At 55.3% G+C, this 19,868-nt stretch overlaps 6 protein-coding genes across 6 annotated transcripts; 3 read left to right on the top strand and 3 right to left on the bottom strand.

The window, feature by feature from the left end:
• Positions 1–693: 693 nt before the first annotated feature.
• On the top strand, positions 694–2,384 carry CH63R_13736 (TRI11 protein; the record flags this gene model as incomplete). The annotated part of the gene is made up of 4 exons (XM_018308710.1): positions 694–762; positions 818–1,351; positions 1,396–2,067; positions 2,118–2,384. 4 exons carry the CDS (start codon positions 694–696, stop codon positions 2,382–2,384), a joined length of 1,542 nt encoding a protein of 513 aa, XP_018151028.1.
• A 1,151-nt stretch (positions 2,385–3,535) lies between these two features.
• Positions 3,536–5,515, top strand: CH63R_13735 (Amino acid permease; the record flags this gene model as incomplete). Its single annotated transcript, XM_018308709.1, has 5 exons — positions 3,536–3,865; positions 3,983–4,435; positions 4,501–4,924; positions 4,999–5,339; positions 5,399–5,515. The coding sequence occupies 5 exons, from the start codon at positions 3,536–3,538 to the stop codon at positions 5,513–5,515; spliced, it is 1,665 nt and encodes a 554-aa protein (XP_018151027.1).
• A 1,159-nt stretch (positions 5,516–6,674) lies between these two features.
• On the bottom strand, positions 6,675–7,989 carry CH63R_13734 (uncharacterized protein; the record flags this gene model as incomplete). The annotated part of the gene is made up of 2 exons (XM_018308708.1): positions 6,675–6,775; positions 7,155–7,989. The coding sequence occupies 2 exons, from the start codon at positions 7,987–7,989 to the stop codon at positions 6,675–6,677; spliced, it is 936 nt and encodes a 311-aa protein (XP_018151026.1).
• Positions 7,990–10,898: 2,909 nt separating this feature from the next.
• CH63R_13733 (Methyltransferase) lies at positions 10,899–12,553 on the bottom strand (the record flags this gene model as incomplete). The annotated part of the gene is made up of 9 exons (XM_018308707.1): positions 10,899–10,962; positions 11,028–11,450; positions 11,508–11,626; positions 11,713–11,843; positions 11,899–12,028; positions 12,076–12,098; positions 12,157–12,242; positions 12,299–12,336; positions 12,395–12,553. The coding sequence occupies 9 exons, from the start codon at positions 12,551–12,553 to the stop codon at positions 10,899–10,901; spliced, it is 1,173 nt and encodes a 390-aa protein (XP_018151025.1).
• Positions 12,554–13,277: 724 nt separating this feature from the next.
• On the bottom strand, positions 13,278–16,836 carry CH63R_13732 (Bifunctional P-450/NADPH-P450 reductase; the record flags this gene model as incomplete). The annotated part of the gene is made up of 6 exons (XM_018308706.1): positions 13,278–13,968; positions 14,024–15,630; positions 15,706–16,389; positions 16,451–16,486; positions 16,543–16,664; positions 16,719–16,836. The coding sequence occupies 6 exons, from the start codon at positions 16,834–16,836 to the stop codon at positions 13,278–13,280; spliced, it is 3,258 nt and encodes a 1,085-aa protein (XP_018151024.1).
• Positions 16,837–18,723: 1,887 nt separating this feature from the next.
• CH63R_13731 (Scavenger mRNA decapping enzyme) lies at positions 18,724–19,797 on the top strand (the record flags this gene model as incomplete). Its single annotated transcript, XM_018308705.1, has 2 exons — positions 18,724–18,796; positions 18,863–19,797. 2 exons carry the CDS (start codon positions 18,724–18,726, stop codon positions 19,795–19,797), a joined length of 1,008 nt encoding a protein of 335 aa, XP_018151023.1.
• Positions 19,798–19,868: the final 71 nt, after the last annotated feature.

The raw sequence follows: 19,868 nt of genomic DNA, 5'->3' as shown, positions 1-19,868 counted from the left end.
TGAAGCTTTTGCCTGCAACCACAATAGTAGGGAAGTCCTTATGGATGATGATGATGATAAGTCATACTTTGACACCAAGAACAGCGCCATCGCCAGGTTATCTTGTATTCAACAATTGATTTGGATCACATTGGGCTTCCTGTCTCATTCCTATATGGCTACTTTAGTTTGGCCGGTTGACTCGGGGCGTGACAGGTGCCCAGTCTGATTAGCGACTAGGGACCGATAGAGGGGACAATGGTCAACTTGGATACTTTAAGTCTTGCGTCTAACCTTTAGATAAACCTTCTTTGTGAGTCGGAAGGTTAATCATATGCCTAGATCCCAGCTTCTGCCAGCTGGCGCTGCGTTCTTGGCCTTTAACATTGTACCTGGGCCACTGGAGGACTTCCATCCATAACACTCTGAATCGGAAACGTATTCGGACAAATACAGAGGTCACCATCTAGAGGGTTATCTCTCTATTCTACATGCAGCAACATGCTGGCAAGAAGTAACAGTGGTGAGGGGAAACCAAACTCTGCCGCTGGCCGTGGTGGCCAGCCACCACAGAGATCAGACAACCCCTCTAGCACAACACATATATATTTACTAAGATCATCCGGATGGTCAATTGCGTCTGAATGGGTCGTCTCATGCTCTGAGCTCATTTATTCCCATTTATACTTGGACACATGACGCATACCAGGCGCTATGCTACTCGCCAGCGCAACGGGTGCTGCTTGTACGGCAGCAGGGCTGCTCGCGGTCCTTGTCCTCTACGTGTGTGTTTCTGATTCCTTTTCGACGACTTTTTGTTGACCTCCAGTTACGTTAGGCAATTCGCACCATCTACACGAACCGTCTCCGTCACATTCCCGGCCCTTGGTACACCGCCCTAACCCACCTCGTCCTCAAGAACCACACCCTCAAGGGCCGCCGCATGTACTACGTTCATGATCTTCACTCTCGCTATGGACCCGTAGTGCGCATATCTCCTCATGAAGTCGCCGTCGCTGACCCGGAAGGCTTCGCCGCGATCCATCGCATCGGCGGGGGCTTTCTTAAATCACCTTGGTACGAGAGCTCCAACATGCCCGAGGGCGGCGAGGCGAGCATCTTCGCCATGCGCGACCCGAGGAAGCACGCAGCCAGGAGGAAGTTGCTCGCGAGGTTCTTCACAAAGGCATACCTGAGGAGTGAGTGGGAGGGGGTCGTGAGAGAAAAGGTCGAGAAAGCCGTGGGAAGAATCTACGAAGAGGCGAGGGATGGCGGCCGCTCCGACGTGCTGGAGTGGTTCACGATGATGACGACGGACGTCGTGGCTCACCTGTGCTTTGGGGAGTCGTTCAAGATGCTCGAACTCGGAGAGGTGATTATCGTCCCGTTTCCATCACGTTGACATGCTGGGACCAGTGCCCGCTGACGGCGCGACGTTGGAAGAAAAACGACTACATGAAGATGCTGGAGCTCATCTCGATCCAGAACATAACGCGCTACGAGCTCCCATGGCTGCACTTCATCCGCTCCCACTTGCCCGCCACGAAATCGTCGACGGCGTCCGTCGACGCGAAGACCGTCCTCCGAAGCTACGGCGACCGCGCCCTATCAAACCTCCGCCGGAACAGCGACCACACCAAGACCCTCTTCGCCAACATGTTGTCCGCCGTCGACACGGGCACGGCGGACGACGCCCGCGAGAAGGAGGGGGAGACGCTTACGCAGGAAGCGATGCACGTCGAGAGCCAGAGCATGATCATCGGCGGGTCCGACACGTCGTCCATCACGCTGACCTACCTCGTCTGGGCCGTCATCAAACGGCCGAACCTGCGGGCGCGGTTGGAGGAGGAAGTGGCCGGCCTGGCACCGGACTTTGACGACGCCGTCCTCGAGACGCTCCCTCTGCTCAACGCCGTCATCGACGAGACGCTGCGGCTGTACGGCGCCGTGCAGGGACACCTGTCGAGGACGGTGCCGGCCAGAGGCGCCACGCTCGGAGGGTATTTCGTCCCGGGCGGGACGACGGTGGAGACGCAGGCGTACACGCTTCACCGAGATCCGGACGCGTGGCCGGACCCGCTGCGGCAAGTTTGCACGATTCAAGCCATCGAGGGAGTGGATAATGGTCAGGCTAACAGCGCAACAGCTTCGACGAGACGCGCTTCCTGGACCCGGGCAGGATGACGCCCAAGCAGAAGTTGCTCTTCTCGCCCTGGGGCGCCGGTTCGCGCATCTGCCTCGGCGTGGAGCTCGCCAAGATGGAGCTCCGGCTGGGCGCCGCCGTGCTCTTCCGACGTTGCGGGGGCCTGCGGCCGGCGCCGGGGATGACGGACGGAATGATGGAGATGGAGAACTTTTTCATGGTCAGTCCTATTGGACACAGGTGCGAGGTGGCTTTGGCCTGAGAGACTCGAGTCGTGTGTGCAGGCAGCATGGTTTGTTCGGATTGGCCGGATCGCGCAATTTGACCAAGGGATGATACAGCGGGCAGAAGATCCGAGGGTGTTGGTCATGTCACTCACCACCGGATTGACGGCGACCCAGTGTATGGCAGGATTCCAAACTGAACATGTCAAACGTCATAAGGGTCACCCTGACTCGAAAAGAAACAGAAGACTGCCAACCAACCAGCCAGATCAGCTTCAACAGCACGTTGGGACACCCTTGGACCCTCCCTCTCACTCCCCGTCTTGGATCCCGTCTTGGCCAGGCCGTCTTCCTTCGGGGAGCACGTGGGGTTGACACCCCCCCTCCTCCTCCATGTAGATCCCGTAAGCTTGCCTTGCTTGACAGTTTTGCACCATCCTCCCTCAGCTCGTGCGCACTTTTTTGCTTCTTTTTTCCCCATTTTTTCCTTCCTTGCGGATGATTTGCACACACGAACGACTCATGCGTCGCCCCCCCTAGCCCAGATTGCATCGGTGGGCTGGCCAATCACTGTCGTTCCACGGGTGGGTTTCCGGTGCCGGCTCCCACCACCGCCGCCGTCGGACCCGCCCCCGGACCCGCCGCCCCGGCCACCTTGGGAAGAGTTTTACGTAGCTGGAACTCAGATCGGTCCATTTCTGATGAGTTCTTTGCTGCGAGACCGGAGACTGAATATGAGGGACCTCGCTGCTGCTCAAGTGCTTTACTGGACGAGTATCGTCATGCAACAGTAATCAAAGGTGGCATGGCATGTCTGGATAGTCACCCCGAGCCACTGCATTACCAAGATTTGTGTCCAGACCGAAGCAGACCGAGTTGCATCGCGTCTATTCTCGGTGAAAAGGACCCTCTTCACCATCGACCTCATGGCCATGGAGATCTCGCCCCCCCTTCGACCCCACCGGCCCAGGAACGCCCCGCGACTAGAGCGATGATGCCATTCTCTACCCTCCGGTTTCGCGTCTCGCATGGGGAAGAAAGGGGGAAAAACCTGCAGACTGGAGTAAATATTTGATCAATCCGGTCCCCTGCCCCATCGTGCCGTCGACAGTCCGTCCTCTTTTGCTCGTCCGCTCGTTCGCTCGTTCACTCGTACGTCGCACTACCGGACAAGACGACAAAACCAGCCATGGCCGCGTACGACACCGACAGGCGGTCGCCCATCGGGCCCGCCGCCGACCACGACGCCGTCCGGGATATTGAGAGGACCGGCGACGACGACAAGGCCGCCATCCTGGAACCACAGCTCGGCGTCGGCGGTCACGGCCGCACCGAGCGCCGCCTGCGCGACTACCAGGTCACCATGATCGGCTTCTGCAGTGGTATCGGAACCGGTCTCTTCATCGGCGCGGGCTCCGCCTACGCCAATGCCGGTCCCGCCGGCTTGCTGCTCGCCTACCTCGTTGTCGGCGCCGTTCTCTGGTGTGTAATGCAGAGCATCGGAGAGTTGGCGACTTTGGTACGAGATCTTCATCTTTCGTTCCCGCGACACACTCTCCAACCCCCTCCAATTCCCTCCCCATACTGCCATGAATGACATCCTCTCAAGAACGAACGTCATCTGACCGTGCCGTAGATCCCCACCGCCGGATCGTTCCCCCACTGGGCTACCCGCTTCATCGACCCCGCCGTCGGCTTCTCCCTCGCCATCTCCTACGGATACTGCTACACCATCGCCATCGGCTCCGAAGCCTCGGCCGCCGCCATCCTGGTATCATACTGGACCGACATAACCCCGGCCGTCGTGATCACCGTCTCCCTCGTCCTGATCCTCGCCTCCAACCTGGCCAGCGTGCGCTGGTATGGCGAGGCCGAGGTCATCGGCGGCTCCATCAAGGTCCTCTGCTTCATCGGTCTCGTCTTCACCTCCATCATCATCACGGCAGGGGGCGGGCCCAACCACGAGGCCATCGGCTTCCGTTACTGGAACAACCCGGGCGCTTTTGTGGAATACAACGGTATCGCGGGATCCTCCGGCCACTTTCTCGGCTTCATGGCCGCCTTCGTCAACGCCTCCTTTTCGTTCATCGTAAGATTACATCCCCTTCCCCCCCACTCAACAAGCTTGGTTTCTTGCGTATTAACAACGTCCAGGGTATCGAAACCGTCGTGGTGGCCGCGGCCGAATCCATCAATCCCCACAAGGCCATCCCGAACGCGGCCCGCCGCGTGACGCTGCGGATCGGCTTCTTCTACATCTTCGGCGCCCTCCTCATCGGCCTCATCGTCGACCCGCGCGAGCCGGGCCTGGTCTCCGGTACCGGCAACGCCAACAGCTCGCCGTGGGTCATCGCCATCCGCCAGGCCGGCATCAACATCCTGCCCTCCATCGTCAACGCCTGCATCCTCGTCTCGGCCTGGTCGGCCGGCAACTCGTACTGCTGGGTCGGCTCGCGCATGATCGTCGCCATGACGACGGACAGGCAGCTGCCGCAGGTCTTTGGCCGCACCAACAGGTACGGCGTTCCCTACGTCGCCGTCATCACCTCCTGGCTCTTCGGCCCCCTGGCATACCTGAGTAAGTGAACGATACCAACCCCTCTACACCCACATCCTCGTGACCGGCGAAACGTGTCTGACTGACGACGATAGGTCTCGGTTCCGGAGGTGCCGCCGATGCCTTCCAGTGGCTTCTGAGCTTGAGCACCGTCGCCGGCCTGATCGCGTGGGCAACGCTCTGCTTCTGCTACATCCGGTTCCACCGCGCCATGAAGGTCCAGGGCGTCAGCCGTGACACCCTGCCCTGGAAGGCGCCTCTGCAGCCGTATGCGGCCTGGTTCGGCTTCATCGGGTCCACAGTCATTACCCTCGTCGCCGGTTTCTCCGTGTTTCTCGCTGGCAACTGGTCGACTGCTGACTTTATCGCGTCGTACATTGGCATCCCGATCTTCATCGTTCCCATTATCGCCTGGAAGCTGTATCACAAGACTAAGGTTTGTCGTGTCCGTCGTCTAAAAGTACAGAGGTTTTTTTATATACTGACTTCAAGTAGTTTGTTCGCGCTCACGAGATTGACCTTTGGTCGGGCCGCCTTCATGAGTCGGAATACGTCCCCGAAAGGCCCAAAGCAACGACGTTTAAGGGCCGCGTCAAGGACTGGTTCTCATAGTGTCTTGATTGTTGAGAGAATCAGGGACAGGTTGTCTGAGTCCTTGGGAGTTTCTCCAGTTAGACATCATGACCGTGGTCGTATAGCATGGTTTTAGTAATGGAACGTTACAAGTTCGTTCTGTTCTGTGACCCTGCGCCGCCTAATGTTGATATCACTCGAACAACATAAAGCGACGACTGTGGACGATGTGAAAGATGTAGGGATACTGTTGGGATCTGCACTACTGCCATGTCCCACCCAGGACTGATCCGGATCAGGTCGGCCGGAATGGAATATAAACGGCAACGGCCCTCCCAGCAGTTGCCCCTCGGCAGCAGGTCTCACCCCTCAAAGGCAGGCCGTTGATATCTTCCTCCCTCGATGACTCTAATAACACAACGATTCAAAAGAAACCTCGAGACCACGAGGCTGCTGATAGCTGCATTTCAGCCTATTCGTTTATTCGTATCCCCCACCCCCGTGTTACCCACAGAGACCGTTGATGATTTCGCGGAAGACGAAGTCATATTGAAAGCTGAGCCTCAAGCTCCCAATGGCGTGTTTGGAAACAAGATTTAGTTAGCGCCGATAGTCCAAGGATGTTGAAGGAGAATCAATACATCTCTCAGGAGGATCATCTCAGCTTCTCTCATGACTTGAACGTAGTAGGCATCTTCAGTACCTAGAGAAGCGTTGGCGCGCTCACTGGTGACGTAAGAAGCCATACGCAAGTTGTATCAAGTACGACCCTGTCTTCATTCACTTTTACTTCTCAGTTGCCTATATATAATTTAGCAGTAACTTATCTCTATTTTACAATCAACAAAATTCTAAATCAAAACTGGCTGATCCTAGCGGTGCTAAATACAGAGACTAAATAACATATTGACCTGTGACGTAGGCATTGCAATCATCCACTGTTCCAGTACGGACGTTAATTGTCTGGCATCTCCCATCATTAAAAAAATTGAAGACAATACAGGCTAAATCCGCGTCGCAAATGATAACACAATCCAGAAAAGACGCCACAATATCATCGAATCTAAACCCTCCTGCTGAAATGCTACGTTTACCGCAGTCGAGGTCATAAGTGTAGTCTCGCGAATATGGATCAGTCAGCGTTGAGCAGGCCGCAAATGATGTTGGAGGGGGCGTGCAGCTAGGTCCTGCAGAGCTACTAGAGGTTGTAGATGTTGTCGTAGACGATGTTGTAGACGTTGTTGTAGTTCCAGTTGTAGTAGTTGGGGTTGAGGTAGAGATTGTAGACGTAGTTGTGGACTCAGTGGTAGTTGTAGGTGGAGTAGAAGCAGAGCTCGTAGACTCCGTCGTAGACGTAATTGTAGTTTCAATTATAGTTGTAGTCAGAGTTGAGGCAGAGCTTGTGGAGGTTAGGTTGGCAAAATAAGTTAGAGGTGTTGAGCTAGATGGGAGTTGTATGCTAGGTGCTTCAGGTGATTGTGTTGTCTGAACGCTGACAGGATTGCTGGTCTGGCTGGACGGAGAACCGGGGGTGGACGAGAACTGGCTCGTTTGCGCGACTGGCAATGTAGGCACAGTACTACCAACGATTTGTCCGTTCACGCATTGCTCGGCTGTCCAACAGTACTGCACGTCAAAACATGGTAAGCAGTCGATAATAAAGACAAGTATATCTTACCTTCATAGACCAGAATTTGCACAAGCTCACAACCCACTGGCGTAGATGTGAAGATAATGAAAACTTGCCCTTGAGGGTTTTGGCAGAAGTTGGCTCGTCCGCCTGGCAGGGAAGAGTTTGAAAACTGAAGTTTACCTCCTACAACCCCAAACGTAGTAGTAATAGCGTCGACTGAAGGCAGAGTTGTAGCGCGAAAGGGTTTATTGGTGTCGCCGGGTGTGTAGTGAATAGGAATCCCTGCGTCAAGAAGCCAATTCGAGGACAGGCTAAAGATCACAGCATCATCGCAGCTCTGGCGGTTAGCAGCTGCGTCACGGACGATGAATCCTCCAATGTCCCTCTTCTCCAAACCCCGCTTCGTGACTGCAATAGGAAATGTAAATAATATGATCTGCCGATCCACTGGGGCACTGGGAGTGGGCGTTGAGACCGATGTTGTCGCGACGGATGGAGGTAAAGCTAACGACGAAGAGGTGCTGAGTCCCGAAGGTGTAGCAGACCCCAAAGGGGAAGTAGAACCCAAGATTGAAGTTGACTCGGAAGCCGCCGTGGACCCCGAAGGTGTTGTTCTCGAACCACCTGTTGATGATAGTGATGTCGGAAGGGTGGGAGGGATTGAAGTCGTTGAAGTAGATCCAATGGCGGGAGAAGTTGAGCTGACGGACAAGTTGGTTGGAAATGGACTGGTAAACCCAATTGTCATGGGCTCGAAATAGGTCGAAAGATACGTGTAGCACCAAGTTGATGCCATCCCAACGACATCTTCAGGCGGCTGATCAATAGTAGATCCGCCGACTCCTACCATGAATATCAAAAACGAGATTCCTCTTTTCATGTTCGCAGTTGTAATGATTGGGAATGAATCTACTACAACTTCATCGCCGACATACTGGTGGTTAGGCAGGATAGAGATTCAAACATAAGAAAGATCTTGGCAGAATTTTGCGATTAACCTAGGTAAAAGCCATTTTTTTCTTGGGAGAGTACCAAACTACAGGGGCATCAAAATCAACAACAAACCTGTGAAAACCTGCTGTCATTCCTGTAGAGCTTCCTGTGAAGTTATTCAAGTGCCGATTCAAGCTGATCGCCATCTAGAAAGCCATGTCTCAGGAAAAATCTGAAACTATGCATGACAAGGTAACGAGATGGAACTAAAGATATAAATGGAATGGGATGGTTCAGGAAATCGGATCGGAACGGTTGCATACACACCCCGCAGTCAGTGCCAGGGAGGTAAGACACAACTGGCGGCGCTCTGATCTCCACTGATTCTCCTCGTAGGTACTCTTACATACCTCAAGACAATGTGTTATTAATCCACATACCTCCTCCCTTGCGACATTCCCCACCGAATCATCTATCTCATCGGCTGCGTCCTCGGACCGGGGGCAGAATGGAGTTAATCATGGCCATTGCTGGGAAATGCCTCAAGACACTCTACCCAGAGCCAATGAAGACGTGTTTTCACCCTCCAAGTACACAAGCTTACATTTCTGGTTTCCACGGCTCGACTATTCATATTCAAAACTCGACCCCTGAGCTGGCAACGGAGTCAATATTCTTCAAAGGACAACGTCATCCCCGGCGTTTGGCTCCATGCATTCGACATGCTCGAGTTTGGCCTCGTCGTACACAGCAGCTCTGTGACAAAACCATGAGACCAAGCGTCTCCAGCGAAACCGACGACTAGACAGCTGACGAGTTATGCTATGTTTTCCTCTCGGTAACCACCGAGGTCGTCAATGACACAATAGGACTGAGGCTTATGCGCCTCGGTGTGAGCACTTGGCTGACGGCGAAAAGGGGGGGCGGATGGGGGGGTGGTCGTGGGCAGGGAATTGAGGGCTGGATAAGGGTGAGAATGGATGGAAAGAAGTACCACGTACTTAACAGTATCTTCCTGATATCTTTGTGCGTGTCATTCGTACTCGACTTCCAAGCTGCGGCTACCAGTTTGATTGATATCGCGATGTCTTCTGGCGAACAGGATCCTCAGGGACGTCATCGAGTCTTTTAAGCTTCACCGGAAGCTTCAAGTGTCAGGACCTTTACACGTATACCGCCCCATGAAAATTAGAAGAGGCAATGCGTTATTTACACAGTGGCAAGAATGTAAGCCAGATGATTGTCAGTTACGCTGGCGAGGGCGACGAGATCGAGTTACGTCTTCCGTACTCCTGGCACTCAAATGACCAAGAGGGAGCCAGTAATATTTATTCTCACGATGTTAAGATCACCGGCAATTAGGAGAAAGAGTCAATCATCTTAAAGTTCTCCACATACAAGGCAATCAACTAGAAGCTCTATACGCCTTTCAATCTTTGACATCTCCTTGTACAGGAGCAACTCAGCAGAACCATCATCATGGACTCTTCAAAGTCAACTCAGAGGCTCCGAAACGACGCAAGTTGGGTAAAAATGGGCAACCAACCTCGAAATTGTGATTACCACCACGAAGTCGGTGAGGTTGTGCTCTCAATACAGGATATCCTAGTCCGCCATTCAGTCGTGGCAGAACACGGAGGCACCATCTCCCACAAGCTCTTGATATGCTCGGATTGCGCTCCGGCAATCGGGAGATAATCGGGAGATGCGGCAAAACGCCGATCGCCAGTTACTTGCTTTTGCCACAGTTGCCCTCCATCGGCACCAACTCGGCCCAGAAGCCCGTGAGAGTCAGATTTTAGTGGAAGCTCCCTATATCTATTTCTCTAGGACGGCCAGATCGTAACGGACTACCTGCTTTGCCAAGGTCTGGGGCGGCTGCAAGGTAGACACGGCGACCTCTGCTGCCCGCACCTCTTCTTCGCTAACGAGGAGATGATAGTCCCATTCCACTGAAATCAGTACATCTACTCCAAGGAACCAACCCCAGAGGCCATGAACCTATGCTACCTGAAATGCGGCAAGGAACCTCGCGCCATATGCTGCGCTTGATCCACCAGGTGTTGTGCCGCGGGGAGGCTAATAGCTCACATTCCTCCGCCCGATGCCGTGTTCGACCACTCTCCGCACGTGGAGATCTGCAAGATGTGTGGCTTCCGATACATCTGGGAGATCGAAGGGCGACGAGTCGTTCTCGCCTGAAGAAAGAGTTTCTACACGCCTTCTCCTGTGTCACGCGGCGGTTTGGCAAGGAGCGAGATGAGGGCCTCCAAGGTGCCTAGCGCGCTGGACAGCATCGATACGAGTTTTACCCTTAGCTGGAATAGACCAAACACTTCTTCTGGTGTGATAAACAAGCTATTACCCTTCTAGAGATTGTGACTTTTTGGGGTTCTATGCAATTTGACTCACAAGCTATCCACAGCAACGCAACAGGTGGTATTTCGAGTGGGGACGATAGGCTGGTTAATCGCAAAATGGATAAAATATAATGGGAGTAGAGTCTTCTTCAAATTGTATTAAGTTGAAGTGAAATGAATGTGCTTGCTAACTAGCGTGTTCTTGCATGTCATCAGTAGATGGGAAAATTTGCTACGCAGTTCAACAATCGGCAATACTGGTAATGTTGAGTGCGCAGTTTGATTTTGGCAGGAGAATCATGACTCCGTTCATAGTGAGAACATGCCTCACGCTGACGTGTCTCTTCGCCCTTCTGGTTCTGCCAACTCTCTGCGACCATACGTATGCTTGTGGAACGGGTGACTCCTTACTAGTAAAGTACCGCCCTTACGTGTGCTTTCCACCAAAATGAAAATCGGAACCGGCGTGCTGACCTTCCGGCTGCTGGCCAGGCCATCAGGTAGTCTCGGTAGTCTCTTCGGTCTCCGCCACCAACGGCTTCTGCCCGTAGACGACATGTCTTGAGTATCGTTAGTTTTTTTTTTTTTTTTTTTTATTCTGCAGAGCCACCATCAACCAACTTACATGTCAAACTGCGAATGGAACATGTGAAAGTTCTTGAGCTCGTTGCGAACCTGAGCAAGCTGCACCTGCACCTCTTCCTCAGTCCAGTCCAGAACGCCGGTGAAGACTCTCATGGTAAAGCCTTCCAGACCTTGCAGGAGCTGCGATAGGTTCATCCAGCCTAGGTCTTTGTGGTACTGGTTCTTTGGCCAGGGACCAATTGGCAACTTCATCTTCTTGTGGAACATGTTCTCGAAGCCGGCGTCCCGCACCCAGCCCTCAAGCTTAGGGCCTGTACGACTCTCGCGGCCCATTTTCACGATACCATCCAAGAGTGTCATGTTCCACTTGCGCGTAGCATGTTCCTCGGTCAATGTCCCGTCGTCCGAGTAGTACTCGCCGCTCACGTCCATGAACTCGGCCCAGCCGCCTGGGTTAAGATTGCTGACGAGTAAAGAGTCAGTTGAAACCTGCGTTTTGGACTGTATTCTGGAGACTTACTCAAAGATATTCTTGACCAGCTTCGGCCAGTCTTGAATTGCGCCAACCATGTACCTGCAGAGGATAAAGTCGTACTTCCGGTCATCGAGCCACCGGCTTTCAACATCATCGATCTCGAACTTGACGTTAGGAGGAACCCTGTGAGTCCGGACTTAGTTAGCCGTGCAATCTTTCTGTGGAACGTGAAAACACTAGCATTACCTACCAGTCTGGTTGGATAGCGCTCAGGTCGTTTCCGTAAACCTGGCCTTGTCTTAGTAAACGCAATGCCAAGAAACGAAACTGGGGTGAACAATACTTCTGCGTTCGGGAAGAAATCACCCATTTCCATCGCCCCTGGCTATGTTAGTTGACGTGATTGTTGTTGGAAGGTTCCCATCCCAGCACTTACAGATACCGGTTCCTGTTCCAATGTCCAAGATCTTGTGTATCTTTTCCTTCTCGAGTGGCGCCAGGTAGAGCCTGTTTTCAAGCAGCCTGAGCGTGATGGCGTGCGAGAGATCCAGCCGGTCCATTTCGTCCTATAAAAGTTAGAACTGCAGTTCACACGGATTTAAGGATCTCCCACCTCATCGTTGGGCATGAAGTATGCTAGAAGTGGATTTCTAGTGTCAGCTTTTTACTTGGAGAAGTGAACAGAATCACCTACATCCTGGACGGAACGCATGGTACCGCCGCCCGTATTCGGTGGGATAGTCGACGGCGCTTGACGTCAGCGAAGCAGTATACGTTGAACTAGTCCTCCAGTCAACTTGGTTCCAGGAGCGAGTGGCATGGCACTCGACACATACATCCGGTCATCAACGGAAGAACTGTCGTCATCTGTATCCTGCACTACTAGTCAGCGAAGCTTTCGCACAAGACCCATCACGGAGACCGAAGCTTACGGTCGCGGTATCCGCAGCCTCGAGGGCCTCTGGCTCGTCTGCTGCATTTCCGAGGGGAGCGGACGTGCCAGTCACGCCCGGGGGTGAGGCCGCAGGCGGAGAGGTCGCGACGGGCGCAGCGGTGCCATTGGTAGCAGGAGCCGGGGAAGAATCAGCCATTTTTATTTTTATTTTGAATATTTGGCGAGGAAACCGTAGAGAATGAGAAAACGGGGGAAGGGGGAAGAGACAACGATGATGGTCAACCGTTGGAGCAAAGGGGGGAGGGAGGGATTCGGACGGCCTTTTAAGCGACTCTTGACAAGAGCTGCGGTTGGCCAGTTGGTGTTCAATCTTGAGCAAAACGGCCCATCGTCCAACAACACGGCGCATATGCAGCAGGACATGGTCTCTCGCATCCAACACCCCCCCTCGTCCAATGAGGTGTACCACGCATCCGTTCTCCCCGGCCTCCCCGTTGACGGGGATCAATGGCAAAGACCCCGCGATCGCGCATGCCCCTCGATGGCTGAGAAGAGAAGGTGCCAAGATAGATTGGTAGAGTCCGACGGGCATTGGGTCCGCTCGTCTCGCGTTCGATGCTCCGTCCGCCGGTGTGGCCTTGCAGTATGGTGATGGAGAGCCTCCGTTCATAAGACTTCTTCAGAGTCATGTGTGCTTCTACAGGTTCTTCAATATTCCTGAACATTTCTCTAGAAGAGCAACAGCGAGAACTCTAAAAGACTCAAACACTCGGCAAACCTGAGGTCTTCCAAGGCTCGTACATGGGGGTAACCACCCCTGTAGAGAGGAGTGCTATGTATAAACAATGGACCAGGTCGCCACTCTTCTATCCACCACACTGCCAGAGCGAGCCTCCTCCCAAGACAACCACCTCAGCAACTCAGTCAAAGACATCCGTAGCATATCTCTCGTTCCGGGTGCCCTCAAACCACTTCTTCGCCCCCTCATAGTCCAAGCCTCTCAGCTCAGGCTGCCCCTCCCCCTCCTTGGCCGACTCCAAAATGACCCTGACGCACGTCTCCTCGACCGCCTTGCCCACGTTGCGCGTTCCGCACACAAACACTTTGGCCCCGTCAGCCCAGAGCCTCGAGACCTCCTCCCTTTCGTGCCACAGCCTGTGCTGCACATACTGACACCCCTCGCTCTCCCCGGCGGCGCGGGAATAGGCTCTGCGCACCGCCACGGCCCCCGCCTCCTCCCAGCGGTCCAGCTCCTCGCGGTACAGGTCATCCGCGCCCGGCCGGCGGCACCCGAAGAACAGGAGCGCGGGGGCGAGGGTCCGCCCCGCCGCGACTAACGCGGCGCGTTCCTGAACAAATCCGCGGAAGGGCGCGATGCCGGAGCCTGCGGCAATGAGGATCAGGGGCGTCTTCTCCGGGTTGTGCGGCAGGTGGAAGGCCTGGTGCGAGGGCCGTACGGCGACGTGTAGCTTGTCGCCGGCCCTGAGGGCGGCGAGGTAGCTCGTCGCCACGCCCACATGGCGGCCTTGGCCCGATAGCGACGGCTCGTCGAGGACGGAGTAGGTGAGAGTTGCCACAGAAGGGTCTCGGAGTGGGGAGGATGAGATGGAGCTATATGATGGTGAGCCTTATTAGGCCTCGGAACGAAGACGCATATACAACTTACTATTGCCGCACGCGCATGGGTGGGAGCATGGCGAGGAAGGCGCCGATGGACAGCTCGATGGACGGGAATCTTTCCAAGAGGCCCAGAACCGTCATCCGCTTCTGCGTGATCTCCTCGTGATACTTCTCGCCGGCGAGATTCTCCAGCTTCTCGATGGTCTCGGCATCTTTGGTGGCCTCTTTCAGAGACAAGATGTTCCGCTTCGTGGCGGGCTGCGCAAGCTCGACGTAAGCGCCGAGAATGTCAAACGCGGAGACAATCTGGTTTACAGGCAGAGGCGTGTGCTTGTCGCCGGAGATGGTCAGGCAGGCATCCCTCGCGAGCCGAAACCTGCGGAAGACCCTCTCGACGTTGTCTCGCGGGTTCAGGGGCAGCACCGCCAGGTAGTCCCCAGCCCGGTACGTCATGCCGGCCGGGAGCTGGATGGCCATGTGCTTCTTCTGGGCGGCGTCGACGGCCGTGAGAATTCTCTCTTCGGAAACGACGGCCTCCGAGACGTCCTGCCGCAGTGTCAAAGTGCGAGGGTTGGAGACCTGCACGGTGAGGCCGGGTTCCGAGTCAACGCTGCCGTTCTGTGGCCCGCCAGCATCGTACTTCGCAATAAGCGCCGGCCAGAGGACCTCGTCCTCCCAGGCTTCGAAGTCCGAAAACATGTCTCTCTCGGCGGCGTCGGTCAGCCCCATGGGCACGATCCTGCTCGCTCCACGCTCTTCCATGATCGTATCGACCAGCTTCGGGACGCGGTGGAAAGTTTGCACCCAGTCATGGTGGCCGCAGCCAAAGACGGCGTACGGCACACTGCCCAATTCCTGCGCCTTCAAGCTCTCAAGCCATGCGACGAAGTGGGCTGCATTGTCTGGCGGTTGGCCCTCGTAAGAAGCGGTGATTATGACCACGGGCTGATTCTTGGGGAGGTTTTCACGGGCGGTGTCCAGGGGCTCTACTACTGTGGCGTTAAACCCGTGTGTTTTCGCATCAGCCGCAAGCCTCTGGGCAAGTGCTTCACACGTGCCGCTGTTGGATCCGTAGTAGATGCCGATGGGCTTCCCACTGGCCTCGGCGACCTTGTTGCCATTGATCGTAGGAGGACCGTTAGTATGCGCTGATGGCCGGGATGGCAACGTCATCTTGTTCGGCCCCCTCCCCGTAAGTTTCTGCTCCAGTTCAGTAGGGCTCATGCCGTTTCGCAGGGCGGCACGCATATAGAAGCCTTTGGGCTTGATGGTGAGCGACTCGGCAACCTTGAGCTGGTAGTTCGGGTCGTCCATAGTGAAGTTGAAGTTCTGCAGAAGCATGGCCATGGCGATCAGACCCTCCTGCCACGCAATCGGCCTGCCGATACAGGCACGCATTCCGTTACCAAAGGGTTTCCACGAGTTTGGGAACTCCTTTTGCAGGCGCTCAAAGTTCGTATCCAACATGCGCTCGGGCTTGAACTCGGTCGCGTCGTCGCCGTAGACAACAGGGTCGAGGTGCGCTCTGCCCAGTAATAAGGCAATGGGTTCGCCCTTCTTGACACGGTACTTGCCGCCAATGAGGGTGTTCTCCTTGGCCTCGACACCGAACGCTGGGATTGTGGAAGAGAGTCGCAAAGTCTCCCGGAGGACCTGGCGTTGGCCGAGTTAGCGAGCATCTATGCGTGGAGAAATCGGGTTCCAAGCTAGAACCCAAACAGAACGTACAGCATTCAAGTATGGCAACTTCGATAAGTGATCCATTTTGATAGGACCCTGCCCGACGACCTCGTCAACCTCCTGTTGGACTTTTCGATAGGCAGCCGGGTGTCTCAAGAGCTCGTAAAAGGCAAAGGACAACATGCCGGAGGTTGTCTCATGGCCGGCAATGAGAAAGGTGATCAGGTTGTCGATAATGCTGTCATCGGTCATCCTCTGGCCAGTCTTGGGATCCACGCCGTTGAGCATGGCGGACAGCAGGTCTTTCCTGTCAGACGGATGAGCTTTCCGGGCCTCGAGCACCTCTTGCGCCGTCTTGCGCAGCAACTCGATGTCGGCGAAGAATTTCTGCTGCGTGCCCCCGAAAAAGTGGTTGGCAAAGGCCGGTCTCCGATCCCTGTTGCCACACTCTGTGAGGGCGTCCCCCATGGCCTTGACGAAAGGGTGAAGCTCCTCGCGATAGTACGAGTTGAAGCGGAAGTCCATGGAGCACAGCGCGATTGTGTCGAGAGCAAGGCGGGTGAAATCGTCGGTGACCATGATGGGTGCCGATGGGCCGTGGCGTGCCCATTTCAGGGCCATTTGGGACGCGACATCTACCATTTCGTCAAACATTCCGCGGATGGTTACGGGCCCAAAGGCAGGAATTAGAATCCTGTGTGCAATGCCCCAGTTTGTCTCGTCCAGCCTGGCCTAGGAGTCCGTTAACGGAGTGGGTTTCTGGCTGCGGGTGTGGCTGGGGGGGTCTGCTCACAGTGAAGAGGCCATCGTTGGCAATCTCCCTCACTTCCTGTTCCTGTTCAGCTCTGCTTCATCAAGAAATGGCACGGCCAGTGAGCGGCTTACACTAAGAACGTTGTTCAGCGTCTTCTGGAATCGACTCTCATCGCAAAGTTCGTTGACAAGGGCGTTTGTTGAAACAAAACAGGCGGTTTTCCCGCCGGGGAATCGGAGACGGTAGACCTCGCCTACAAGACTGTCAGCCTTAGGTTATGGGTTGTCCCAGTGGCATCTTTATATACCGTATGTATCTGCTAGACGTTTGAGATCCTCCATGGGGTTCTCGGGGTTGAACTCGGCAATGTTTCCAAGGAAGGGCAGGCCCCTTGGTTCGGGGATGGGAACCTCCTCAACCGCCATGTTGTCGGCTCAAATATTGTGTAAGTGTAATACTTAGAAAGGTACTTGGAGTATGGATTGGGGCGAGGGTCACAAACGGCCGTATTTCTAGGTTCTATATACCCGTGGTCTGAATCATGACTGATGAGCGATGAAACCGTTTGTTTGAGTTGGGGGTACGGACGGAGTGCGGTGGATTCAGCCCTTTGGCAATTGTCCACTTGACAGAAGGACTTTGGGGCTCGGCCTTTTAAGACAAAGGGCGACGGAGGTTGAAATAAATACCGCCTGTGTACTGTCGTGTTCCCTGCCATTCAGAAGTGGGCAAGATGAACCGTGCCGAGAGCGAGAGCGGGCCAACATGCAGCATTGGACTGTTGGTTGAGTTTGCTCGCCCAGCCCCCTGGTCGAGTTTGTCGTTCGACCACGACAAACTACTAGGTTGGTGCCTGCTTGGCTGTCGACAATGTCTTTTGCGTTGTGGTACAAGGTACGCAGCACAGCCAAGGGAAGAAGGGATGGATAGTTGCAGTAGCCAGCTGGCAATGCCTAGTTTGAAGGTGTTGAAAGCAACGTAGACGAGTATGACAACGACGCACATCAACAACAACAAGACCGGCTGTCCAAGCTGGCCTTGGCGGTGTTGGGCGACTTAAGCGCTGATGTCAAGTCAAGTTTGCAAATGAATTGGACCCCTGTGGCCCGCGTGGGACCTGGAGACAGACACGGAGGTGAGCGAATGAGAATCGGCTGGTTACCCAGCCCGACCCTCCGCTCCCGTCGCTGTTGGACATTGCATGGCGTCGAGTTGGACCTCAAGGTTGGGGCACCCGTCGTGTCATCTCGCCTCGTGTGGTACCGAGCGAGAGTCTTCAGGGTTCAGGGTGTTCGGTTTGCCGTGGATGTGGTCCGATGTCATGGGATGGCGGATGAATTGCCACCGGACTGTCAGGATGTGCCGTCCCATCCCGCCGGAAGCATATTCTATTCCGTGTCTCACGCGAGATGCAAGTACTGTTGATTTCGATCCAGATCCTGACAAATGTCATCCCGAAGGGGCAGAAGTTAGTCCCTGCTGGCCCGCGACCCACCGCCGGGTTACGCGGGTTGCCGAAACGATGACATTGCCGTGATCTCCGCGTAGGCCCGAGGCGGGGTTCGGGGTTCGGGCCGGAGTCTGAGTCTGAGTCGGCTTATTGGTTTTCGACATGGCACGGCCTGCTGCATGCGAAAGTTGTGTCTTGGGGAAAAGACGGACAATTGCGAAAAGAAGAAGGGAAAAAATCGGTCTTTCGATAGTATGTATCTGGATGGCAAGTTGACGTCTGACAACCTCGTTTGCTGAGCAACAGTTAGCATCCCAGGAGACAAAACTAGACAAGAGCTATTGTACAGGCTGTACGCAGGCGGGTGCGGCTAATTCAGCGAGTTCGTTACTTGGTCTTGTCTTGCCCTGTTGGTGGCTACGATGGCTCGGACGGCAAGATCAACATCGCGAGCTGGGATGAAAGGGAGAGACAAAAAGATGTTTCCAGAGGACGTCTGACAACAATGCTGGGCGAGATGTGGAAGTCTCAAGGACTGGCAGCAGGCGGACGGCGGACGGTGGGCGACAGGCGACAGGCGACAGGCGACAGGCGACAGGCGGTGGGCGACAAGTGACAGGCGCCAGGGACCTGCAAGAGCTGGTGTGCCCCACCGCGGGGTAAACGGCGGGGTGCAGCGTGCTGCTGCTGCTGGTGCGTCTTCGGGTCAGGCTGTAAATTGTTCTTTTTCTCCAATTCATCTCCATACCGTCCCTCTAGCCTCCAGCCGGGAGAAGATTTGTTTCTCACCACAATCACGTTCACCGTTCACCACACTCGCATACGAACGAGCCCACCTTAAGGCTACAGAAAAACGCCAGCCATGGCCGACGACGTCAAAGCAAACGCAGAGGCCCTGGTCCCCAGGTTCAAGCTTGACCGTGTTCTCAACCAAGGTCTGTCAGTCCCGCTACATCACCACCCCAAGTCGGGCTGAACGATGACTGACGATGCATCTATAGACCAGGCCGGCCGTCGCACCTCGTTGCTGGGTACAATCGATTCCAAGCCCGCTCTGCTGATCCTTGAACGCGCTCCTTTCCCGACCGACCCCTCGTACCTAGCCGCCGCCCCGGCGTCCCTCTCGTCCATCGCGAACCTCGGCGCCAACGACATTTACCACTGGTACCTCGCCAGCAGCGGCTCGCCGCCACCGACGACGACGACGACGGCACCCGACGCCTCCTCCCTCGCCGACCTCAAAATCAACCTCATCTACCCCTGTACCGACGTCCACGTCAAAAAGTACAGCCGGCAGGGCGTCCGCCTCGTCACCGAGACCCCTGAGCTCTACGCCTCTCACGTCCGGCCCTATATGCAGCGCAAGCGCGACGAGGGCCGCCTCAACTGGGTCTTCAACATCATCGAGGGCCGCACCGAGGTCGAGGACGTCATCTACCGCACCGAGCTCGGCACTCAGGGCGATGAGGGCTTCCTGCTGCTTCCAGACCTAAACTGGGACCGCAAGACGCTCGACGCCCTGCACCTGCTCGCCCTCGTCGAGCGTCGCGACATCTGGTCCCTGCGCGACCTGCGCAAGAAACACATCCCCTGGCTGCGCCACATGAAGACCAAGCTGCTCGCCGCCACCTTCGCCCAGTACCCGCTTGTCGACCCCGACCAGCTCAAGCTCTACGTTCATTACCAGCCGACCTACTACCACTTCCACATTCACATTGTTCACGTGCAGCTCGAGGCCGGCGCGACCCAGGCCGTCGGCAAGGCCGTCGGGCTCGACAGCATCATGGAGACGCTCGCAGTCATGCAAGGGGGCGAAGAGGCGGGTATGGACAGTCTTGCATTGAGTTATACGCTTGGCGAGGCCAGCGAGCTATGGACGGAGGTGTACGAACCCATCAAGAGATCATCTGCTACGAGCGGTAAAGCTTCTCAATAGCGATGACAAGGTCGTTGACGCCCGCGCCGTGGGGGCAGTCCTTCCACTGGCCGTCGTCCCGCACGCAGTAA

The sequence above is a fragment of the Colletotrichum higginsianum genome, chromosome 10, assembly GCF_001672515.1.
Source record: "Colletotrichum higginsianum IMI 349063 chromosome 10, whole genome shotgun sequence".
Classification (NCBI taxonomy): Eukaryota; Fungi; Ascomycota; class Sordariomycetes; order Glomerellales; family Glomerellaceae; genus Colletotrichum; species Colletotrichum higginsianum.
This window is presented reverse-complemented; position numbering and strand designations above follow the sequence as displayed.